The sequence below is a fragment of the Dermacentor andersoni genome, chromosome 2 (genome assembly GCF_023375885.2).
Source record: "Dermacentor andersoni chromosome 2, qqDerAnde1_hic_scaffold, whole genome shotgun sequence".
In the NCBI taxonomy this organism is placed as follows: domain Eukaryota; kingdom Metazoa; phylum Arthropoda; class Arachnida; order Ixodida; family Ixodidae; genus Dermacentor; species Dermacentor andersoni.
This window is the reverse complement of record NC_092815.1, coordinates 189855248-189882007: the sequence shown is the minus strand read 5'-3', so window position 1 is coordinate 189882007 and position 26760 is coordinate 189855248. Positions and strand designations below refer to the sequence as shown.

Sequence of the window (26760 nt, the reverse complement as noted above, 5' to 3'; positions counted from 1 at the left end):
GATAGAAGTATTTCTTTATAACTGCATACAGTTTGTTTCCGCTAGTGATACCGATCCTCCTGAGGTACCCGTGCATTCAGGCATTCTGCAAGGTTCTGTTCTATGCCCACTACTTTTTTAAATTTATATGAATGATTTACCCAATCTAAATTCATCCATTTGTCTTTCTGCTGATGATTGTGTTATATACTGGAAAGTTGCTAATGATGTCGCCATTGAATCCCTTCAAACAGACCTTAATAATATTAAGCATTGGTGTGAACTCTGGAAAATATAACTTAACATGTAAAACAATGAAAGCCTCCCGTAACCACCCACCTTTCCCTAACTACTAATCTTCTTGGAGTGCAGTCCCGCTTGAATCTGTTCGAACTTGCGAGTATCTTGGTGTACGCATTACTAACTCTTTGTCATGGGCTGATCACATTGATTACCGTATTTGCTCGCATAATGATCGCACTTTTTTGTCAAAAAAATTGATGAAAATTCAGGGGTGCAATCATTTCGCGGATTAAATTTCCCACAAAAAGAACAAAAAAAGTTTTCATCCCTCATTTGCTGCGGGATGACAACAGCTCAACAAATAGAGGTGGCTGCCGCTGTATGTAGTGCGGGACACCAAAACAAAAATGGCGGCCAGCGGAGCAAGCCGAACACGCCGAACGCGTTTTTTTTTCTTCTTCAGAGTACATTACATGCATTAAAACAGTTTCTTCCATATCAGTAATGAAGAATATCGTTAATAAAGGCAAGTCTGCGGCAATAATGTAGCCACGTCCACTTTGAGGGGACAGAAACAGATGGGCGCGCTTAGCTGCCACTGACCTAGGAACACATGGCGGGCATTCTGCAGAAACTGCGGCATTTGTCTTCACCACTATCCTAATATGGCATGTTTCCGCGAAAGGTGGGCAAATATCTTAGCTGTGTTACCAACTTCGGTGTATGATACACTTCTAACGTATCAGTGTGAACGTGGCTGCTATCGTTGCCTCTCGTGATTTGTTGCGTGCCCACGAGTGCAGACGAGAAGAATCGAAAGGCGCCTTTTTTGTAGTTGTTGACCACAACCATTATAAAGCCTACACATAATAAAGGCAAGTTTGGTTGTATGTTTTTTCTTGTCATGGAAGTGCGGAAAGTGATGAAAGGAATTAAATGGGGCATCAAAGAATGTTTGGTGCGTGCACACCGCTTGGTTTGTCTTGAAGAGTCGTTTGCATAGCATTCGACAGATGGTAAGCGTGATCATTATTAGCTAGACTGGGCAGACATATTGTTTCGGCAAGTTTAGGGTGTGATCATTACACGGGAAATTAAAAAAATCAAATTTTGGCGACAAAATTCAGGGGTGCGATCATTACGCGAGTGCGATCATTATGCGAGTAAATACGGTACATAACATCCAAATCCCATCATATGCTTGGTTACCTAAAGCATAATTTTTCTCTTGCACCATCATCATTAAATAAACAGCTACATATCACTTACGTCCATCCTGTGCTAGAATATGCTTCATTCCTATGTGACCCTGGCCAGGTAACACTTAACAAGCTTGAAGCATTTAAATATCACTCCACACGTTTCATATTTTCAAACCATTATCGAAAACTCACTGTAACTACCATAAAATATAGCCTTAAGCTCCCTAGCCTTGTCATATGCATAAAATTCTCTCGCCTCTGGCTTTTCCAGAAAATCTGCTATCACAATCACATATTTAAATCACACTTGATACAGCCTGCTCCTTTCATATCGTCACACCTTGATCACCATTGCAATGCTTATATTCCTCGAGGAAACGCACTAGCATATTCCCATTCATTTCTACCCAAAACTTGCCGTGACTGGAGTGATCTGCCCACTTTAACTGCTAGTTTTACTAACCCAGAAAGATTCCGGATGAACAGGTCCTTTTTTTTTTCTTGGTTTCTGTCTTTGTGTTTTTACATTTCTTGCCTTTTTTTTTGCTTTGGCGCATGTGTCTTTGATGTGTGTGTCACCATGTCATTCCACGTACCTGATGACAACAAGCCCTTATCTTTCATTTAGATTTTTTTGCTGTTTTATGTAAAGTGCTCCTTTCGAATTTGTAAGTGTTCTTTCTATGCCCTTCCCCACTGCAATGCTGCAAAGCCTTGGAGGTACAATAAATTAATAGACAAATGAAGGAATAAATAAATAAATAAAGAGGTTACGCTGGAAGATCTCACTTTTTTTGCTCCCTAATGAGTGCTTCTTCAAATTCCTCATGCTGGCTTCCACGGACTTGCTGTATCCTGGCACCAAACACTGAAGCATTCGCGTCAATTTTTTTGGATTCACTGCTCACATCCAATGTCTATGTGCTTTCTCTCCAGGTTCTGGTCAACGACCGCTAGTACTATATCTGGTCTTTTTTTACAGCAAAGCTGTACATGGCTAGGATCCTGTGATTCTTTCACGTCTGTTGGCAGAAAACTATCATCATCAATGGCTCATACCTCCATAAGCAGTCGTACCCCTGTAAGCAAGCGAAAAGTGCAATTGGTCGTAGCCCCGCGTAAGGCAGATGCTACAAGCACTCAGCAGAGTGAAGTGAACAGTGCATGCATTGTTTGGAATCAGGCATATAACATACAGGACAGCATACGTTTCAATAAAGACAAACCTCAAAACCAGCATGTGAACCACATAACTAATGATAAGCGCTCGTGATAGCAAAGCAAAGTACGCAGTGCTCACCACATACGTTTTTCACCAAAGATTCCTATTGCCCAAGCTTCCATGGTGACGCCAGCTTGCCACGTCGGGTGGGCCATCCCTAGCCTTTCGTATATAAAATTACCAGCCTAGCAACTGATTGCAATGTTGTTGCAGCACCGCTATAGGTGGCGGCATGCTGTGGAAAATTACCATTACTCCCATTCCTACGAACACACTAAAATAGCACTAGTATGTAGTACTACCATCACTCTAAAGCCATAAAGCATTGCAGACCCCCTCAGCAGTTGTAGTGGTGGTTTTCAACAGCTCCGCTAGACATGCACTTTCGCAGGGCCGGGATGGCGAGCTTTTGTTCTATTGTTAACAGAATTCTTAAATATCACCCATGGCATGTGGAATGGTTCTGCTTCTTGAACTGGATTACCCTCTGAGGCATACAATATTTGTACAAGAAATCAAACTGAATATATGAAACAATGCATAGTTTTATTAATTAAGAAATTCTCACTAATGAACTTTTAATCTAGTTACATTATGACACACAATGCGATTAACGAATTGTAGCCAGCGACTTCGAAAGTCATATCCACTTCCGAAGAATTGTGAGGATGACATTGATTTCAAGATATGCATCCTGAAAGTTTCCAACCAAGGGCATTGGCAAGTATTTTTTTAGATTTAATGTTCCAGAGGAGTAGGCAGCCCTTGGCAACCCTTCCTGAACAGCTGCTTTGGGCAGGTTCCGGCAGGCGGCAAAATAAGTTTATGCTAGCGCTGTCTCAGCAATCCCTTGCATCATTATAATTGGAAGCAACTTCGCATTTTTTTCTTTGAAACCAGCCCATTAACTGTGCCATGTGTTACATTGAATGATGTACACATCAGAATGCAATTGTTTTATGAAATTTGAGCAAGAACAATACAGCAGTAAATGTAAAATGTTTCTTCAAAATATTTAAGCGAAATATGCGGGTCCCTGTAGTAAGTAGTTATGGCTTAAAGGGCCCCTCACTATGCTTCATCCTTGTAAACAGACAAGCCCCTTGCATAGATCATGGGCTAACAATTGTGTCTGGAAAGTATCAAACTGCAGCATGGCTCATGCGCCCTTCCTCTCAAGAGAGCCACACTTCCTGCCATCAAATCAAGGTCACATACATAAATTTCTCTATGTAAGAAGCAGTGCCTGCAAGATCACTTATTGTGACATGTTAATTTGGTAGATCATCCTATGCAAAGCATGGAAAACTGCCACAGGAAGAGGGCCATATAGCAAAAAAAAAAAAAAGAAATACAGAAAAGAAACATGAAGGCAAGCCTGATGATCTAAACGTAAGGTGGTCCCTTGGCTCAGGTATGGGAGAATACAGAGAAAGAGTGTCATTTACGAGACACTATTTGAGGCAAACAAATAGTGTCGCAGTGAAGCTCGCCTCCTTTCAGCATGGCAACGCAACATTTCAATGCCTTCTACCTCGTCTAACAATTAGCCAATTAAATAATTTCTTTGGGTGAAATGCTCCATAGACTATTTTACAACTTCCAACATATAAGTAACATTTAAAACGGGGCCTGCAGAAGGGCTCGTTAAGTGGGGTGTAAACTCATTAGAATTATTGCCAGCAGTCAAGTGGGGGGATTTCTCTCCACTTTGAACAGAGCGCCACTGTAGCATGAGCAGGTGCATGATAACAGGGGTGCACTCTCATGTATTTTGTGCACTTGCAATCTTTTTTGTGAAATACCATTACTATGCAGCAGAATGCAATTCTAACTCCTTTTCTTATGCATTTCAGCATCCTCATTGCATGAAGACATCAGGCCATCAACTCTCATGCACTTTGATGAAATCATACCCATTATAGCACGAGACGCCAAGAACACCCTCCAAGTGAAGCAGAAAATTCGCACATTTATTGATATTTATATTGAGCAACATAGGAAAGCTGAAGATGTTTCATTTGGACGAAGAACAGAAGGTCAAGTTTTGATCTAGTTGTGTATACATAGAAATAAACCTTTTATTTATATTATTTGGGATTGCTAATAATGGGTTTAACCATGCGAGCAAGGACATGGTATGTATCTTGGTCACAGCAGGAACACGGGTGTGTGTAGGTTCTTACTGTGTCAGTGCATTTCGAAAGCCAGTTGCTGAGAATGCCATGCAGGTGTACTTGGCACAACCACATTTCGTTCATACATAGCGGGGTCCGAAATAAGTACTATCTCTGTAAATTATCGAGCAATATGCAGTCAAATCTTGATATAATGAATACCGGGGACCGCTAAAAATCGTTGGTTATTTTGAAATATTGTTGTAATAAAAAAATTGCAGTTATAAGCCAGTGGGCCAACCTAGGTATGAAAATGACATACCTTGGCAGTAGATGCGTGTGCAGACGGGCATACTCTCAAATAAATATGTTTCACGCACTTCAAGGCTGCTTTATTTAAAGAAATTAGTGATTTTCTTCTGGCGCATGCTGCACGCACGACCGATTAGGAACGTGCCTACATCTTCCACTTTGTGCAATACCTCATTGGGTACGTCATTGCAACGAGCGATGAAAGTTCGGACTCTGTTCATGTGCGCTAAAACATGAATGTTTGACATGATCTCATCTTCTGTGTTCAGTGACCCACAGTCATATTGCATCATCACTGGAGACGTCGCGAGTGCAGTTAACAACCTCTTTGGTTGTCAGGTCCGCCGTTATTAGTGCTGTGCTGTCGCTCTCCACATAGTCGAAGAAAGAGACGGCGGGCAGCAGTTCCGCAACCTCGGTCCACAGGTGTCCTGGGTTGTCCTCAGCCACCTCCAAGGTCATGAAGCTGCACAGGCGCTTTGACAAGACCTGCACATGGTGGACACCTTCAAGTTCCACCAAGCTCCTGTGAGCATTTGCGTGGACGAATATTGATTGCAGTCGGCTGCTTTAGGCGGAGGTTTATAATCAACCGCTGCAAAAGGCGCTTACATAATTCTGCTTTCAGACGTTATAATGCCCTAGTCCAGGGGCTGCAGCAAGGACTGTTGTTTCGTGGTAGAAACTCCAAGCGAACGTGCGTCAAGCAAACATTCACAATGTGAGCAGAGCAGTTGTCGACAACCAGTAGAATTCTTCGGTCATCCCTCCTCATTTGTTCGTCGAGTTTGTGTAGCCACTCGGAAAAGAGCTCTTTGCTCATCCAGGCTAGTTTGTTGGCGCAGTTGTTGTACGGTAACGATATGACGTTTTTCATGCAGCGAGGCTTCACGTACTTGCTTACGACAAGCGGTTTAATTTTCTTCATGCTCTTGCATTGCAGCAGAGCAGGACTGTCAGGCGAAGATGCGATTTCTTCCCTCCTTTGCACTGCTTCCCTTTAAAGTGCATCGTTCGATCTGGCAGGAGCTGATAAAAACATGCGGTCTCATCCGCGTTGAAAATATCATCTTCAGAATACGGTTCAGCGACCTCTAGAAAAGAATAATTGCGCCAGGAATCTGTGCCTTCTCTGTCAGCAGCCTTTTCCTCGCCCGAGACTACCTGCCAAGTTATTCCGTTCCTTTGGTGGAAATGGAAAATCCAACCCACACTGCCATCTAACCCAGTTCTTTCAAGTGCATCGGCAAATTCGCATGCTTTTTCTTGAAGCATTGGACCAGACACGAGAAGGTTTTGCAGTCTGGCATCTTTGAACCACGTGAGAACAGCTTAGTCCACATTTTGAAGGTTTCCCAATCGCAGCCGTTTCCTCGTAGGAGCGAGTTGTGATTCCAGGTGAAGCTTGACAATCTTGTCTCAGTCTTTCAAAATGATCGCAATGGTCGATGCAGCAGTGCCACGCTGTCTGCACACATTGATTTGCTTTTTTCCTGCGTCAATTTGCTGGAATACATCCAATTTGTCCTGCAGCAAAAACTGCTCTCGCTTCTTCTTGGCGCCGTCGCTAGCTGCATTCATCGTTGGATCTCGCACAAACATCGCCAAACCTTTGTCGTGAAGTTCTTGAAGTTTATGGTGATGCAGTTGACACTCAACATGGTGATGCTGACAGCTATGGTGACATGGTGATGATGATAATAGCTACTGCACCTGCGGTTTCTGTTTCACGCGAGAGTTGTTGCGCTGTTACTTTTAGCCAAATTTGTAATACTGATGTTCCTCTGTTATAAAGGGGAAAATAAACTACATGCATTATTCGGAAATATGCACTGTATTGCAATTCCTTGTTCTGAAATATTTTTAGATTCAAAATATAGGCAATCTGGCAGGAATTTTTCACAATCGTAAATTTGAGAAATTCATTAATGTTTGGTTTGTAGTAACGAGATTCGACTAGGTATATAAGCAAAATTAGATTGAACATCTGAAATGGTTCAATACTGGATGTGGAAATATTATGTCAGCTGTTTTATCAGTTGAGTGATAGTTTGTTCTTCAATATAGTATTTTGTTATCCTTCGTCCGGGGGCATTGGGAATACAGCCTAGCAAACAACAGGCGAGCACTTCAATAACACCATATGCATAATAACTGCATATTGTTACGTTTCGCCTACGACGCGCGGTATAGCCGGCGCGGATGCAGCGGACGCCGGGGCTTCGTTCAAAGCGGCGGACATTTTGGCCGGTTCAGCGCTGCCGCAACGCCTCCCCGCCAAGCGCGTCCAGGCATGTTTCAATGCCACGTGTATTCGTGTGTGCGTGTGTGTGTGTGTGTGCATGTTGGTGCCCACGCCTGTCAAGGCGCGGCAGCCGGGGAGAGGAGCTCCCCAAGTGTGAAGCGAGGAGGTCTGACCGGCGCCGGCCCGGCGGATGCGTCACCTAGTCTCGACGTGCCCGAGCACCGCCGTCATGTGGCCTCATCCAGAGACGTTCCTTCTTGCCCGCGACTCCGACAGTATAAAAGCAGCTGCCCCCGGACGCCAGGAGAGAGGCTCCGATTTCTTCTGTCGAGTAACGTGCTCTCCCGTCTCCCCACTTCGGTCGACCTGACCGCCCGCTCTTTTGCGATGCTAGAATAAACAAGTTGTTCTGTTAGCAGTCGACTCATGCTTTGCCAGGACCTTCGGATGCTTCCAGTTGTGCCCCAGGCCGCCAGGCCAACGCTACCCTTGGGGCTTGCGACCCATATGCAACAATATTCTTATTGCATAAGCGCAGGCACCTTCTGCAGATAACCCTTACAAGTGCATCAGTAGAACATAAAGCAATGCACTCTTGTGTTCACCATCATCAAGATTGTAATCAGCTGCCATAATTCAGCATGACTGCCTGAAGTAGAAGTAATCACTGACACATTATTAGCTAGCCATCAAATTTCGGTTGAAAAAACAAATACTCTGACTTTTTATGTCATAATACAACAGGCAGTGAGTCGTCAAAGAGGGTCGACGTTCCTAAGAACCACAATAGTATTTTAAAAATCGATATTGCTCATATTAGCGCGGGTTGAGTTTTGGCCTTGTTGATATATGACATTTTTTCTAGTTGCGCAGAAACTTTGTGCAAAACAGACAGAATGAATTGAGGTCGAAGCACGCGCATCAGTGTGTCTTTCAACTTGTGTTCATTTTGTTCCACCTTTCTACGTTAAGTGCTAGAAAAAATGCTGATATTCCTCGTACCACGTGGTATGACTACTAGTATTGCCAACCTTTCTTAAGCGGATACATAGAAGTAGCTAACTGTTTACTTAAGTCTTGCTTTGAAATGGTTAAAATAGTGCTAAAACAGTCGTGTGATTTTTCAATAATGTTGGCGTTCTTGAAACATATAACGTGAGCTAATATGGCGTTTCAGGTTGAGCTAGTGTACTTGCATGTGATGAATCTAATAAACAGTAAACTTATGAGCACGATGTACATGACTTACTTTACTAGTGTAGCTAAACAATCAATGCACGATGACAGCTGAAATCCTGTGCCTGCCTTCAGATTTTGGAAGTTACAAATCCAGAACTGTTTAAAAGAAGATGGATCACCCGATTTTCCTATCACAAAGGGGCACTTGGTCAATGTCATGCGTGCAACGTTCTAGTTTTTGGTGCTCACAAAAAATATTAAATTATGCGACACAGTCTTCGTCATGTTACTGTGGAAACGACCACCACTTCAAACGGCATCCATTTGAAAGCTCCTTGTGCTATATGGTATGCTGCTGAAATAAAGATGTATGTATGTATGTATGTATGTATGTATGTATGTATGTATGTATGTATGTATGTATGTATGCATGCATGTATGTATGTATGTCCGAATGAAGTAAGAAACAAAGGTGTTGCGGTCCAGTTCGCGTGAACTCTCCCAACCACTCCAATATATGCTTTCATACAGCTAATTTGTCCTAGTTCTTATGCACCTTGTGGTGCTGCAAGCCTTGCACAATATTTATTTATAAATGTTTTGCTAATTTAACTTACTGCTACGCCTGCCAGTGTCCACTATCAATGCTTAGTGAAACTGCTGCATCCCCATTCATTCATTGTAATGGGTTCCACGAAAAATAAAAAAAAATAAAATAAAACATATATTGTGAGCAATATGTGAGGCCGCAAACTAAGGCCTCCACAAGCTTATATCAAACTCGCTTCGTCATGGCCACAGAGGCCATGCACCATTCAGCCTGTTTCGGCTGCCTAATTATAAATGTCTTCTAGAAATTAATTTTCGAAGCAAGTTTGGTAACGGCAAAGTCGCTAAAATGTCGCCAGTTCTGTCACGTCGCCAAAAAATTTGGCCAGTTGCTAAATAGGCCAAAATGTCACTAAATCTAGTGACAAATATGCTAAAATGGCAACACAGATATTATAGCAGAGCTTAGTCAGGAACAACTCTGGCGTGGAAAGGGGGTGGGATCAACAGCGTGAGACAACTTCCACCTGCCTCCCCCACCCCCATTCACCGAAAATTCATCAACATTAGGATACACCCCAATGCCAAATTTGAGCGCAGATTATAGGTGTTTTCATTTCGCGATATATTGGTTGGCGCCGACAATCTGTCTCGTGCGGCGTCTTGCAAACGGTGCGAAGTGTGGCACGACGGCCTCGTTTATCGGGAGATCGCGAACGAGAGCCCGTGGGTGACGCGTGGGTGCGATTCACAGCAGCCGCCGCAAACAGACCTCCGCTAATGCGGCACTTTCTTTCATACGCCCAGTACATAGTATTGTTGGACGCGCGCTCGCCGTATGTCATTGGTGAACAGACGACGCGTGCTATTCTGGTGCCATCTCGTAACCATCGTCGCCGTAGAGCGGCACTACCCTTTTCTTACACCTTCGCAATACCCTCCTACTCCACTTTCCGCCTCATGCTTTCACAGCACACTCCTCCTCCACTTTCCTCCTCGCGCTCTCTTTTGATCTCGCTGCGCTCCACGTTCGCTCGTTACGTCGTTGGTCGCCGAGGTGCGCCGACGCTCAACGCAGGAACAGGCGCTTTAGAGCTGCGCTGTAAAAAAGAGGAAATAATCCTGGCAACGTACACCATTATTTTATAATCAACGAAGGCAGCAGCTGTGGAAACTGAGTGTGCGAACACAGTAAGGTTGCTCGAATAACGCTTCTCCTTTGATGAGGGTGAAAGGCCTGGCAACCAGGGCGTGGAGAGTATGTGTACTTTCTGGTTTATGCGTGTGAGTGCGGCGCTGCTTGTACGTGTTGCCACCATGTGGTGCGGAACAATTTAGGGAAGTTTTAGCTCGTTCAGTGAAATAGTTACGTGGTATCAGCTCATAGAAAATGGTCGGACAACCAGTGTGTAGTACTTGGCTGCAGTACATGTACGAATGACAGTCGAGAGCGCTACAAGCAGTAAATCACATCGCCCTTTTTTGCTACCCGTTGAACTATAGAAAGCGGAAGCGATCTTGACTGAGCAGAGGTGCGACGTGCATGCAGCCACGATGTGTGCGTGGTTATGAACTATGCCAGTTGCATCCTTTCCTACTCGGCAAATAGAAGTTGCATCCCAAAGAAATAAATTATGGGGGTTCACGTGCCAAAACCACGATTTCATTATGAGGCACGCTTAGTGGGGGACTCCGGAGTAATTTGGACCACCTGAGGTTCTTTAACGTACACCTAAATCTAAGTACACTGGTGTTTTCGCGTTTCGCATCCATTGCATTGTGGTCGCCGTGGCCGGCATTCGATCCCAGGACCTCGTGCTTAGCAGTCCAATCCCATAGCCACTAAGGAACCACGGCGGGTAGAAGTTGCATCCACGGATATATTCATTTCATACTATTGGAAGCGCAATAAAAAACAAAGGAAACTTATCACTGTTTCGTCGCCTGGTGGGGGAATTAAAACTTCATAGAAGTGCTCATGTACCGCCAACTCAATGCAGCCCCAAAGTATCCAAGCGCCAGTCGTGAGCATACTTGCGCCAGCCACCGGTATCATTCTCACACATTTTAAATCTACGGTACTAGGTGTAGACCTGGCCTCCTGTGTGAGCCTGATGGTTCAGGCCAGCACAGCAACCACTTCGATTAACAAATCAACATGGTACATAGCACTTATGCTTAAGCACTAGCTTTTCATGTTCTAAAATAGAATAAACAAAAAACAAAATGAATAAACGAAATACCACAATATCTTAACAAATTTCGGTTTGCAGGTGACATTGTACTGTTCACCAACAGTGGGAAATAATTGCAACGAATGATTGAGTACCCTAAATGTTCCCTGAAATGTTTCGAACAAATTTTGTAGAGGCGTAGGGTGAAGCTACAGTAAAGCATTCGAGCGACATTTTAAGCGAATAGTCGAAGTTACCCTCCTCTTTAGCCGGGCTTTTCCTCCGTAACTCGTTTGGCGAGCGATCAAGGCTAAGCGCTGGCTTTGCGTCATGATGTGACGTCGTGTCGTCAACTTCCGATGCCTTGGAGCCAGCGCGCGAAGCCTCTCCAACCTCTCCGCTAGCCGCCTAACCATCGATCCCCAGCGAGAACTATCCAAGCAGCGTGCGTTGCGAGCGTTCTGTCGCAGCGCCGAGGGTGTCCGGTATTCCGGAAGACGCAGGCGAGCTGGGCGTTTTGATGGATTGGCGGTGGCGTCCACGTGAGCGGCCTTCACGGCATGCAGCCACCTGGTGGCGCAGAGCTCAAACAGCCAAACACAAAGCTAATATTGCTGTAACCAAGAGTAAGATGTTTTAAACATTGAAAAAAAAAGACAGCGTGTTACGATTACGCTGATGTCGAAAATTTACACCATAAGCAAAGTAGAGTGCACTTGGTTACTGCTGTATTAGCTCTGTGTTTGTCTGGTTGAGCTCAGCGTCATCAGGTGGATGCACACTGCAGGCCGCTAACGTTTGCGGCCCTGCCCATCCGGCAAAATGCCCAATACGCCTGCATTGACCGGAATACCGGACACGTTAGAGCTCTCTATTCTTGAACTAATCCTCCGGCGTGTAGTGACGGCCGCAAATGCGTAGATGGTGGCGCAGATCGGATACTCACAGCCCAGTGCGCTGCAACCTCAACGCTGGCATGTTGCCTTGCAGAGGGACATGATGTCGCAGCTTGACATGTCGCCGATCGCTAGATTTGCAGCCCACAACGTAGCAAAGGCGATCCATTGTGCTCGCGAAAAGGTAAGTTCGAGACCTACACTAAACGCACAGCTCGCGTCAACAGGGCGAACGTTGTAACACAAGCAGGCCACGACACTTGCTTGGTGTGTGCCGGAAGTGCTTGAGTGTAGTGAGAAATTGTCGTTGTGTATCCTATTTCGATCCCGCGACCTCGTGCTTAGCATTCCAACTCCATAGCCACTAAGCGATCACGGCAGGTAAAAGTTGCATCTACGGATATATTTATTTCATACTATTGGCAGCGCAATAAAAAACAAAAAAGAACACCGCTATTTCGGTTACTTTTTTATAGCATCAGATTAACAACATTTCAACTATTACGAACATTTATTCACCATAAAGTAGGAAAAATTATTGATGAAGCAACTTACCGTACAATCGGACAGCTTGCCCAATCAACGTCACGCGCGCCCGCTGCGCAGATGATGACGGGGTGGCTAAAAACAAAGGAATTTATGTACTAAAACTTGTGGAGTTGAGGCGGCTCTGCAAAAGTGAAGCCGGTCGCCACCATCTTGCCAGAGGCAAAAAAGCCCGAACCGGAGTAGCCACCGTAGCACAGGGTGGAGTACGTTCTTCGTGCTTATTAGAGAAATTAATGCGTCCGGTATGCCGGCAAGCGCGGGAGGTTTGCCGCATTAGCGGGGGCGTAAACGTGAGCGGCCAGATTGGTGGCGCCACCTGGTGGTGCTAAGCTCACCCACACAAACACAAAGTCGATTACTGTATTCTGCTTAGCTGCTGGTGTAAATTTTTGACAGCGGCGTAATCGTGTTCACCATTACGCCGCTAGCGAAAATTTGCACCAGCAGTGAAGCAAGATACAGTGGGTTACTGCAATTTTAGCTCCGTGTTTACTCTCTCTACACCACCAGGCTCCTCTACACCACCAGCTACTCTACGCCACCAGGCGGCTGCACCGCTCCGGCCGCTCACGTCCCACGCAAATCCGGCAATCCGCCCAAACTGCCCCCGTTTGCGGGAATAGCGGACAGGCGAAAAGTGTCTATTGATTGTGGGCAGTCGGAACAGTGTTTGACTGTGGTGGGCTCTCCCAGGGCATTACAATATCTCAGTAAGTCATGGCTGCGTCAATCACGTAAAGTAGACGCCCCTGGTGTAAAGGTCCCCCTGTGATGCAGCTTTAACATAAGCTCTCATTGTTTCCTCACGACCGGTTGATGCGCGTACATTTGCATCGGTTGTGAACGGTTAGGAATTTGCTCGTCACTGGCACGTCGCTGCGTTTGTTGTTATGTAGCGCTGCTGACTCGGCTTGTAACTTGCGGCACGCTTTTTCCACGACCTTCTATATTTCGTTTGCATGTATCACGTAATGCCTGTGTCTGTAATAGGGAAACCAATGTGACGCATGCACAAGAAGGACAAGCGCACGATTTGTCACAAAAAGGGGGGGGGGGGGAGGTGCTATAAGTGGGGCGCTCATCCAGCCAGAACTATTAGGTAAACAAGGTGAATCGAAATTGAAATCCGGTCCACTTGTTCCCTTGTGTACACATCTGCATGTCTCACTGGCGTCCTGTTCGTTCACAGATACGCACCAACTCCCCCAGAAAATGTTGTGTGGTAATGCGGTTTGTACACATGACCCCTTCTGTTCAATTCCAATTGCAAGATTTCAGAGTGCTGCATATTGTCTAGCATACACGACATCCCTCGGAAATCCAATCGAGCGTTTTGTTAGGAGCTCGAACACTGCTTTCGAGACATGCCTTATTTAAAAATCAATAGACACAGATCGTAAGTTCCAAACTGAGCTTGTAGTGAACCACTATATACGTTTCTAAAAGTTGAAGTGTCACTCAAAAGTGTTTTTGCTAGTATTATGTTTTTGTAGCAGTGCTGACTGGTATGTTTATGTTGTTGGAATATAAGTAACCGGGCCAGTTAAATGCGTATGTTACATCGACAAATGTTCTTGACGCGATGGATGAGATATATCAGTTTCTTTACGTGGACATAAATTATAGGAGAACGTCCACAGTAAAGTTCGATGATCATAATCATCATCATCAGCCTGGTTACGCCCACTGCAGGGCAAAGGCCTCTCCCATACTTCTCGAACTACTCCGGTCATGTACTAATTGTGGCCATTAGTACATGACTGGGGTAGTTGAAGTATGATGATGCAACCTCTGAATTCAGTATATGAATATAAATTGTTTCAGGGTGCTAAATCCATGATTTGCAGTGTCTGTCTTGAGAAAACCAGCTTGGCAGTTTTGTCAGTTTTGTACCAAAACAAAAACGTCTTCATGGAACATTGCAAATAAAATAAGATCTCTAATAGCTTGAGGGCCTATTTTAAACTGCCCGGAGGCGATAAAAAAAACGTGAATTGCAGTTTCTCCTCATGTACAGAGCATTACGATACCAGCCCAATTCACGAAAAGTAACACAGACCTGTAAATGAAAACGCTGGTCGCGCCCTATAGTCAGAAGTGGCTGGTGGAAGGTACACGAGGACTTTTCAAAAGGTGGCTGAAAAAATTTGGAGGACGTAAGCTTCACCTTTAATAGTGAAACGCGATAACATTCAAAGATCCCCGACTGCTTCTCACTTTTCCCGGCAACTGCAGATTATGTAACCGTTATGTTTACCAGCAAACGCTACAGTTGAACGCTTTGCACGAAGGCGAGCTTTCTGGTAGAAACGCGGCGTCTTGCGTGGGCCGCGAGGTCTGTCTGCGGCGGCTGCTGCGAATGGCGCCCACGCGTGACCCACGCGCTGCCTCTCGCGATCTCCCGATTAGCGAGGTAGTCGCCCCACACATCGCTCCGTTTGCAGTATGCGCACGAAACAGATCGTCCGCGTCAGCCAATATATCGCGAAATGAAAACACGTGTAGATCTTGTATTAAGCAGTATCGCAATCGTCCGTCAATTTTTACGGCAGAAAGAAACGGTACAACCTGGGCCAAACCCGAAGGCGGTACAATGTCTCGCGGCGTCTTCGTAGCATTCTGGCATGAGCAAATGATTGGAGAATGAGAGCCGACAACGAAGATGGCGGTCCAGTTTAACACAGCGTCCCAAAGCGTTAGCTGCCAAGTGGCGAGAATGGCACAAACTGACACGTTTCCGCTCGTGACGGAAGGAAGAACGTTAATTATAGTGCCCGAACAGAATTTAGAGCTCACACAAGTGCTCTAGCTCATGCTATGTATGTAGGACGTGACGTATGCGTGCCAGTCCTGCCAAAAAAAAGTGTAATACAGACGAACGCCTTTATAATGAAGTGCTTAGGGCCTCCTGAATCCTTCGTTATACAGGTCACTTCATTGTAGATGTCGCGCAGGGCACACCACACACAAGAACAAGGACAGAGTTATTTCTTCGTTATACAGGGCATTCTGTTCTGAAGGTGTTCGTTGTAGAGCTGTTCGACTGCAGTTGGCGTCGGCACAGGAGAAACCTGCGTGCGGTTTGAACATCGCGCTGCTGTGCTTGCGTCGTCAGTTGTTTCATGCAACCATTGATATTCGCGACGGCTATTAGAGTCAAGTAATACACGCACAAGCGTGCGTGTTATCGCTCATAACCACTGCAGTCTTTGTACTCTTCTGACAAATACTTCGTCATTGTACGATTAACAAGAAAATCAGAAAATCTTCTTGAAAGCAGCTTGGGTCGCAGCAAAAGCCTTTTAGCCTAATATCTCCCGGGTATATAGCCCTTAAAGAGCACAAACGCGATGTTGAACGTCATGTTTGGCAAGAACTCGCTTTTTGGGAGCCGAAAAAGACCACCTCGTCGACGCCGACCCTGATATGCAAGGAAAATGGCATAGCGTGAATGTCACCGTGTAGATGTGATATTGTTGCGATACTCGCAGTGACCCAAGTTGATGCCAAAAAATGCTTCTTGAAGAGTGGCAGATGCCCATTAGCTATTGGGGCACATACCCAGTGATACACAACTAGCGGCTCCATACCCAGTGGCATGTATTTTATACATTTTTCATAAATCGTCGGTGATTTTTCTTGCTCTTCCCGTATTTATATAATTAAATACGCCACAATGCTAACGTGCACATCAAGATATTATCTGGAATACAAGTGCTGCTGCTCCACGTCTTAGGCTACCGTGGTGAGCTCTGTTGGCGGGGTGCATTTACATCGCAATTTGCACGAATTTTCTATTTCATATACAGTTGAAACTCGGTTTAAAGAAGTTATGACGACGCTCGAAATATTTCGTTAAATCGGGAAATTTGCAGAATCGAGTTAGGGATTTTTAGGTTCTTCGAAATCTAAAATTGTAAGGTAGCGACACCCAAAGTGTACCGCAGCATTGAATTTGCCGCTAACGCCTGCGCGTGGAAAAAGTCCGCGAGGACGGCCCAATTGCAGCCGCCCTAGCGCCGCATGGTACGAAGAACGCTAGTGACTGCTGAGTCCTTTATTCGGGGCATGGACGCGGCGTTCGTCATCGTCAAGTTAAAGCTAGGGCTGTGACTAGGGTGCCTAGATGTTTTAACGCGATAGCGTTAGAGTACAGGCTCAAAGAAAAACCAGTCTGCGTCAAAACTGGAAAGAAATTACAGCTTTTTTTTTTACTCATTTATTTCCGCAATAGCTTCGTTAGATCGGGTTTATTGCGAGCTAGTTTCGTTAATTCGGGTTGATGACAACATTGGACCTTATGGGTACTTGCCGGGAAATTGAAATTTCTTCGTGAGGTCGGGAACTTCGTAAAATCGGGTTTCGTTAGGTCGAGTTTTAACTGTTACCTGGTGCCATGAATGGGGCCTGCCCCTTACAAGTGGCGACCTTTCTCAAAAGCAGGCACACGAAAATGCGTTTTGAGGTACGCCAGGCCTCAAAACCCGCAGTGCGGAATCACTGAAAGCGCCGGGTTCGCCTTCGTCCCGCCACATGCTTCACATGCCAGTGCTCTCACTTACGCCGTTTACGGCGCTTTTAGTCAGCACGTCGCTGCCGCACCACTTACGACGTCCTTACGAGTCCTTACGTCGGCCCCGTGGTGCCTACAGATACCCCGATGCGTTCAGTGGCAATGACGACGACGACGAAGACGTCGAGGACTGGTTCGCATGGTACGAGAGGGTGAGCACGCATAATCGCACGGATGACACCAGGAAGTTGAACACGGTGCTTGAACTTGGTGCTTGGGTGAGCATCTTAAAGATATCTCAGTAGTGCATTGCTATTGGTGAGGTAGTCGTTAAAATGTGTGTTGCAACGGCGAGTCGTCTTGGAATCTTTTGGTGACAAGCATTTATGAGCTAAAAAATAAACTTAAATCTCAGTTTGTTTCTCGTGTGGTGCAGCACCAAGTCTTTTAACATCATAGGTGTGCTGTTTGTTGCCAGTAATGTTACTCCTGGCTGCACAAGTTGATGCATAGAATGCACTCAAAGGAAAAGAATGGGGGACAACAAATAGCAGTTCAGGAGTAGATGTGGGCTGTATGAAGACCACTGCACCAAATTTGATGAGGTTTGTTGTATTTAAAAGAAAAAGTTAAAATCCAGTAATTGTAGGAAGCCAAATTTTGATTTATGCGACCAACTTAAGAAAAGCTGTTGTGTAAAATAGCGAATTTACAGAAAACGAAGATATGTTCCCAACTGTGTCTCTCCGCAATGAAAGAGATATCAAAATTGTGTCGATTGCAACTAATAGTACATCTATAGTGGACGAAATTGTATTATACAAAGCTCTCAACGATACCATTATTATGTAAGTAGGACTTTTGCAAAACTCTTGTAAACAATTTATCACTTTCCTGCACGATATAAATTCATATAACAAGTTTGTACGCTTTGGGTGCTCTAACGGATGCAGTTTACAGAACAATATCTGTTTTTGGTGTAGAGCTACGCATTTGTAAACATTTTGCTTCTATTTTTTCATCATCATCAGCCTGTTTTATGTCCACTGCAGGACGAAGGCCTCTCCCTGCAATCACCGATTACCCCTGTTCCTTCGCCAACCGATTCCAACTAGCGCTCGCGAATTTCCCAATTTCATTGCTCCACCTAGTCTTCTGTTGTCCGGGATTGCGTTTCCCTTCTCTTGGTACCCACATTGTAACCCTTATCGTCCAACGGTTATCTAACGTGCGCATTGCATGACCTGCCCAGCTCCATTTTTTTTATCTTGATATCAATTAGAATATCGTCTATACCCGTTTACTCTCTGATCCAAACCGCTCTGTTTCTGACGTTATGCCTAGCAATCTTCGTTCCATCGCTCTTTGCGCGGTCTTTGTTGTCAAGCTTCTTTGTCAGTCTCTGGAAAGACTCTGGAAGACTGGAAAGCAGCAACGGTAATTCCTTTTCATAATTCTGGTGGCAAGCATAATCTCCCTAACTACCGCTGTATTTCTCTTACGTCCGTTCCTTGTAAACTAATGGAACAGGTTATTTACACCCATCATGTTAATATCTTGGACTCAAATAACTTTTTCCACAGCTCCCAACATGGCTTTCGTAAGGTCTTTTCATGCGAAACACAACTATACTCATATTTACTAATGATTTGAATGTTGTCCTTGATACAGGTGAGGAAAGTGACTGCATCTTTTTAGACTTTGCGGAAGCACTCGATAAGGTTAATCATCATCTGCTTGTAATAAAACTGCGCCACTTACGTAATGACCCGCTATTGATCCAGTGGATTGAAGAATTTCTTTCTAACAGCACACAGTTTGTTACCACTAGTGATAGCGATCTTTCTGAGGTGCCCGTGCGTCCAGGCATTCGCCAAGGTTCTTTTCCAGGCCCACTACTTTTTTATAATTTATATAAACGATTTACCTAATATGAATTCATCCACTTGTCTTTTTGCGGACGATTGTGTTATTAATTAAGGGAAATTGAGACATCCACCCAATCATAGCATTGCTACAAAGGAAACCAATATGGGTTCCTCGAAAGAAAAGCGTCGCAGCTCAAGAAAAATTCTTGCTGGTCCGGGGCTCGAACCCGGGACCACCGCCTCTCCGGAGCAGCCGCTCTATCATGTGAGCTAACCATGCGGCTAGCAGATGGCAGGGCGAACCTAGTCCGGTACTCGAACCCAGGACCACCGTTTTTGCGGGGTAGCCACTCTACCATCTGAGCTAACCAGGCGGCTAGCAGATGGCAGGGTGACATTGCGAGGCTTTTCTTTTGAGGAACCTGTATGGGTTTCCTTTGTAGCAATTGCTACGATTGGGTGGATGTCTCAATTTCCCTTCATTAGTTACTTCTCTCCACCTTGCGGGTTTCCGAAGAGCTTTTACGTCAAACTCTTGCCTTTGCTTGGAGTTGTTCACAAATTGGACTTCGTCCTGCCTTCTGCTAGCCGCTTGGTTAGCTCAGATGATAGAGCGGCTGCCCCGCAAAAGCGGTGGTCTTGGGTTCGAGTCACGGACCAGGACGAATTTTTCAATTGCGAGGCTTTTCTTTAAGGAAACCGTATGGGTTTCCTTTGTAGCAATTGCTACGATTGGGTGGATGTCTTAATTTCCCTTAATTAATTACTTCTCTCCACCTTGCGAGTTTCCGCAGAACCATTACATCAAACGATTATGTTATATACCGGAAAGTTACAAATCGTGCCGGCATCAAACCCCTTCAACGAGGCCTTGATAATATAAGAATTGGTGCAAGCTCTGGAAAATGCAATTTAACATTTGCAAGTGTAAAACAATGAGTGTCTCCCGTAACCACGCTCCTCTCCCTGACTACTCTTCTTTGAACGCAATCCTGTTTGAATCTGTTCTGACTTTTAGCTATCTTGCTATGCACACTACTCTTTGTCATGGGCTGATCAAATTTACTACATAACATCCAAATCGAATCGTATGATCGGTTACCTAAAGCATCATTTTTCTCGTGCACCATCATCATGAAAGAAACAGCTACATGTCACTTACGTCCATCCTTTGCTCGAGTATGATTTATCCATATGGGATCGTGGCGCGGTAATACTTATCAACAATCTTGAAGCATTTAAAATCGCTCAATACATTTCATACTTTCTATTATAGAACATCCAGTGTAACTTACATGAAAAAGAGCCTTAATCTGCGTTGCCTCGTCGTGCGCAGAAAATTCTCTCGCCTCTGGTTTTTCCCGAAGATCTGCTATCACAGTCACGTACTTAAATCGCGCTTGATACAGCCTGATCCTTCCATGTATTCAGACCTTGATCGCCATTGCAAAGTTTATATTCCTCTATGAAACACGCTAACATATTCCCATTCATTTCTACCCAAAACTTGCGGTGACTGAAATCATCTGCCCGCCTCAACTCCCAGTATCACTAACCCATAAAAATTCCGAGATGAACTTATTAGGTGTTTTTTATGCTTTTTCCTTTTGGTTTTACATTTGTACTTTTTTGACCGTTTCTTTCTTTTCCTTTTCGTTGGTGCGTGTATCCGTGCATAGCGCAATGGCCTGTGTGTCACCATGGCATTCCATGAACCTTATGACAACATGCCATTATCTTTCTTTTTTTGCTGCGCTTTCAGATTTTCTGTTTTCTGTAAAGTGCTCCTTGTCAAATTTGTAAGCGCTCGTTCTATGTCCTCCACTCTGCAATGCTTTAATTTAAAGCACTGAGGGTACAATAAGTAAATAAATAAATAAATAAATAAATAAATAAATAAATAAATAAATAAACAGATTACGCCGGAAACTCTCGCTTGTTTGCAATACTTAATCAGTGGTTCTTCAAGTTCCCCGTGCCGGCCTCCACGGCCTTGCTTACTCCTGGCACTAAACAGTGAAGCATTTGCGTCAATTTCTTTGCACTTCGAAACCGTGATGCTGACTTTTGACGCTGTCTATGTCAATGTCTATGTGCTTCCAATCGAGGTTCTGGTTGACGACCACTAGTACCATGGATGGTCTTTCCTTTTTTTAGAACAAAGCTGTATATGGCTGGGATCCCGTGATGCTTTCGCATCTGTTGGCAAAAAACTGTAGTCATCAATGGCTCGTACCCCCGTAAGCAGTCGTACCCCCGAAAACAAGCAAAAAATGCAATGGCTCATAGCCCCGCGTAAGGCGGAGGCTACAAGCACTCAGCAGAATGAAGTGAACAGCGCATATATTCTTTGGAATCAGGCATATAACATACTGAACAGCGTACAGTTCAATAAAGACCAACGTCAAAACCAGCATGTGCACCACATAATTGATGACAAGCGCTCGTGATAGCAATGCCAAGCAGGTAACGTTCCCCGCATACGTTTTCCGGCAAAGATTACTGTTGCGCAAGCTGCCGTGGTGACGCCAGCTTGTCACGTGTGGTGGGACGTCGCTAGTCTTTTGTATATAAAATTTCCAGCGTAGCAACCGATTTCAATGTTGTTGCAGCACCGCTATAAGTGGCGGCGTGCTGTGAAAGTTAGCATTACTCCCATTCCTACCGTTACTCTAAAATAGCACAAGTATGTGGTACCATCACTCTAAAGCCATAAAGCATTGCAGACCCCCTCAGCAGTTGTAGGGGTGGTTCTCAAAAGTTCAGCTAGACATCCACTTTCGTAGGGCCGGTATGCCGAGTTTTTTTTTTGTTTTTGTTTTTAAGAGAATTTTTAAATATCACCCGTGACATGTACCACGATTCTGCTTCATGACCTGGATTGCTTTCTGAGGCGCGCATTACTTGCACAAGCAATCGAACTGAACAAGTCAGACATGCATAGCTGTACTAATTAACAAATTCTCAATAATGAACTTTTAATCTAGTTTTGTTGTGGCACACATTGCAATTAACAAATTGTAGGCAGGGACTTCGAAAGTGAGATCCACTTCGAACGAATTTTGAGGATGACACCTGTTTCGAGATATGCATTCGTAATGTTTCCAACGAAATGCATTGGTGTTACAGTAATGTTTTTAGATTTAGTGTTCCAGAGGAGTAAGCAGCACTTGGCAACCCTTCCTGAACAACTGCTGTATGCAGCTTCCGGCAGGCGGCAGAATAAGTTTATTTCTAGTGCTGTCTCGGCAGCAGCTTGCATCGTTATAAGTGAAAACAGCTTTGCATATTTTTAAACCGGGCCATTAACTGAGCCATGTGTTACATTGGATGATATTAAAATGCAATCTCTTTGCGAACTTTGAGCAAGTGAAGTTTAGCAATAAGTGCAAAACGTTTTTTCAAAATATTTAAGCGAAATATGCACGTCCCTGTACTAAGTAGTTATGGCTTAAAGGGCCCTTCACTATGCTTCGCCCTTGTAAACGGATAAGCCCATTGCATAGATCATTGACTAACGATCGCGTCTGAAAGTATCAAACTGCAGCATGGGTCATGTGCCCTTCCTCTCAAGAGAGTCACACTTCCTGCCGTCAAATCAAGGCCACACCGATAATTTCCTCTATGTAAGAAGCAGTGCCTGCAAGATCACTGATTGTGGCATGAGAATTTGGTAGATCATCCTATGCAAAGCTTGCAGAACTGTCACTGGAGAGGGCCGTACAGCAAAAAAGAAAAGCAAGAAAAGAAACATGAAGGCACGCCTTAAGACCTAAACGTAATGCGGTCCCTCGGCTCAGGTATGGGAGCATACAGAGAAAGTATCTCGTTTGCGAGACACTATTTGAGGCAAACAAAGATAGCCTCCTGGCAGCACGGCGATGCAACATTTCAATGCCTTCTATCTCGTCTAATAATTAGCCAATTTCTTGAGTGTAAACGCTCTCTAGACTGTTGTACAACTTCCAATGTATAAGTGAAATTTACAATGGGGCCTGATGAAGGGCTCTTTAAGTGCAAAGTAAACTCATTATGATTATTGCCAGCAGTCAAGGGGGGGGATTTCTCTCTACTTTAAACTGAGCGCCACTACATGGTAAGCACGTGCATCATAACAGGGGTGCACTCGCACGTAATTTATGCACTTGCAATACAAGTGAAGCAACAATGTGTAGGTTTATTGACATTTATATTGAGCAACATAGGTTAGCTGAAAATGTTTCGTTCGGACGAAGAAGAGAAAGTCAAGTTTTGGTTTGGTTGCGGATGACTAGAAATAAACACATTGTTTTTATTAATTGGCGTTGCTGATAATGGGTGTTGCCATGCGACCAAAAACATAGTATGTTCCTTGATCACAGCAGGAACACGGGAGTGTGTAGGTTTTTATAGTATCAGAGCATTCCGACAGCCAGGCGCTGAGAAAGCCATGCAGGTGTACGTGGCACAACTGTATTTCGTTCATACATGGCAGGGGTCCCAAATAAATATTTCTGTAAGTTATCCAGCAATATATAGGCAAAGTAAGATTCAGCAACTAAAATTGTTCAATACTAGATGATGTGATGTGGTGGAAATATTCTGTCAGCTGTCATATCACTTGTGAGTGATAAATAGCGTGAGTGACAGTTTCTTCTCCAATATAGTATTTTGTTATCCTTCGTCTGGGGGCATTGGCAACCCAGCCTAGCAAACAACAAGCGCGCACTTTAATAACACCATTCGCATGATAACAGCATATTCTCATTGCACAAGCACTGGCACCTTCTGTGGACAACCATTACAGAGTGTGTCAGTAGTACACAAATCAATGCACTCTTGTGTTCACCGTCATCAAGATAGTTATCAGCTGCCATAATTCAGCATGACTGCCTGAAGTGGACGTAATGACTGGCATATTATTAAGTAGCGGGTGTCAAAAAAAAAATCGTGCACTCGCCAAGAAGAAAAGAAAAATAACGAACGTGGCGTTTCGGGCCCCGTACGGGTCCCTTGATCGCAATGAAGATATGATCAAGATATCATGAAGATATGATAAGATATGATCAAGATATCAAGATATGATCCGCATAGCCACGCGGCAATTTGTGGGTGAGGTGGCGCAGCGTACGTGTGCATATCTCGGGAAGATTACCCCGCGTCTTGTGTATCGTGCGTCTAGTTGATTGAATGTTGTATGATTCGAAAAGCAAACGGGCAGTTAAGTGTTTCTCTTTTGCGATGATGGCTGCCGAGTCCCAGTCAATGCTGTGTTCGGTTAGTTCGCGGCGTTCCGCCGGGGCGTTCGCGGCTGTGCGGCCCTTGGCGACGTCATTCGTGTGTTGTTTCAAGCGCCGTTTAAAATTTCCGCCCTCGCCGATGTACGACGCGTCACACTGCTTGCATGGTATCTTGCATGGTAAATGCGTTTTCCGGTACGTCAGACCTTAAAACTCGCAGTGTGCGATTCACTGGAAGCCCAGTGATCGCCTTCGTGCCGTCGTCTGCTTCACGCGGCAGTGCTCTGACTTCTGTCGTTCGCGGCGCTGTTCACCAGCGCGTCGCTCACGGGCCGCTGGCACCTTACGACGGCCACCTGGTGCCTACAGTGACCCCGATGTGCTTATTGGCAAAGACGACCACGACCCCTACGTCGAGGACTGTCTCACATGGTACCAAAGGGTCAGCACATACAATAATACCAGGAAGTTGAAGAACGTCATCTTTTACCTCTCGGACGTGTCAAACTTGTGGTATAAGAAGCACGAAACGGACTTTCCCACCTGGTCCGCTTTCAAAGCGTCGTTCTTGGACGTTTTCGGCAGCCCTGCCACCCGGAAGCTGCGCGCTTCGGCGAAGAACGTTTGCGAGCTCTGTTGCAACATCCCGCTCAGACATTCACGAGTCATATCGATGATGTCGTCTACCTGCGCAAGCGTGTAGACGCTTTAATAGCAGAGGGAGATAAAATTCAGCGCATAATGAAGGGTATCGACGATGACGTCTTTCAGATATGCTTCTCGCGAAGCCCCCGCTCACTGTGACCGACTGTCACACTGTGTTGTCAAACTGTGTCAGAGCTACGACGAAATATGGAAGCAACGAGCTCTGACTGGGCGTCCTTACGAATGCGACAAGCCACTCACGGGGCTGGCAGTCGTCCCTGACCACTCGTTTTTCTTCGCAGAAATCAAAACCGAACATGGAGAGGTGGCTCGTCAGCTGTCTCTAGTGCTCGCCATTACTCAGCATACGGACCCGCCACCACAGCAGCAGCCCACTTATTTGGCTCCTATGCTCCGTCACACGATTCAGGAAGAGATCACCGAGGCCTTATCGGTGCTCGTTCTACCGCAGCCTGTCACCGCTCCCATGAGTTACGCTGAAGCAATGAAATGGAACCCGCCACAAATTTACTTGCCGTTTCATCCAGGGTCGCCTACGACAGTCCCTTCTATGCCCATTGCTTGGCATCGTCCCGTCGTCGCCGCAAATGCTTGGCGCACGCCCGATAAGCGGTCGATCTGTTTTGCATGTGGCAGCCCCTGCCACATCGCCAGGCACTGCGGTCGTCGCGTGTAAACGTTTCGGGACGCTCTTCATGCAACGTACTACCTTGACCGGCCCCGTTCACGCTACCACTCTTCGGATCCGCGATCCAGTATGTCTCTAAGTGGCCATCCACCATCTGTGTCCCGTCGCTCACCTTCGTCGCGTCGACACTCTTTGTCTCTGATGTCTGACTGAACTGACTGCCGCAGTTCAGGAGGCAAGAACGGCGTTCTACTGTTGAAACGCCAAAGTCCTCACCTTTTTGTGTAGAACGTTATCGAAGTTTTTGTGGACAGTGTCCGTGAATATGATCTTGAAGACACTGGCGCTTTCGTTTCCGTTATTGACGCAACCATGTGCCATAAGCTCCGAAAAGTGAGAACGTCTCTTGCTGGACTTTCCCTGCTCGCAGCAAATGGAGAGCCCGTTCAGCCCTTAGCCGCTTGCACTGCAGTTGTGATTATTGAGCGCGTTCACTAAATCATTGAATTAATCGTACTTGCATCCTGCTCTCACGATATCATACTTGGCTGGGACTTTCTTTCGGGTCACAGCGCTGTAATCGACGGCGCCCGCGCTGAACTACTCTGTCCGCTGTATCATGAGCCCATCAACAACACCCATCAGCCTAGAATCGAACTCATCGTCAAGGGAGACATGGATATTCCTCCGACCACGTCAGGTCTACTGCCGCCCGTACTATAGATCTGCAACGACCTTTCCGACGAAGTCATAATCTTTGAGCCGTCGAGCACTTTTCTAATTCGGAAAGCTATTCTGCCTTATGCGACCTTTGCCGTCTCAACCGGCTCCAGCACCCTCTTTATCTCCAATCCCCGTTCGTCAAGCTTCTTCGAGGGTAATGTCTTGGATGAGTGCAACCAATTTATTACTGGGAGATTTTCAACGTGCGAAATGAGTCGTCTAAAGCTGACTTGGATGCGCTGAGCGCCCTCAGCATTTCTGACTCCTCAGCTAACGATCTGTTCCATGGATCTATCGCCGACGGACTCTCTACTCTTCATTCACGCTCCGAGATTCTCAATCTGCTGTGCCAACTCCTCAATCCTGTCGACGTTGCCTAGGCTGCGCTTGGACGGAGCTCAACTGTTCGTCACCACATCGACATTGGCTCTAATTTACCGCTGCATCAAAGACCATATCGTGTGCCCTACACAGAA

General features: G+C 45.3%; 2 protein-coding genes across 2 annotated transcripts in view; one reads left to right on the top strand and one right to left on the bottom strand.

Annotated features, from left to right (window-relative positions):
- LOC126540299 (GTP-binding protein 10) overlaps window positions 1–4739 on the top strand; it is a 28991-nt gene extending 24252 nt beyond the window's left edge. The window contains exon 9 of the mRNA XM_050187101.3: window positions 4503–4739. Within this exon, the coding sequence (XP_050043058.1) occupies window positions 4503–4702 (200 nt within the window). The 3' untranslated portion in view covers window positions 4703–4739. The remainder of the gene's footprint in view (window positions 1–4502) is intronic.
- The window catches only part of CROT (Carnitine O-octanoyltransferase), a 220813-nt gene that overhangs the window by 182637 nt on the left and 11416 nt on the right, over window positions 1–26760 (bottom strand). The gene's annotated exons all lie outside the window — the stretch shown is intronic.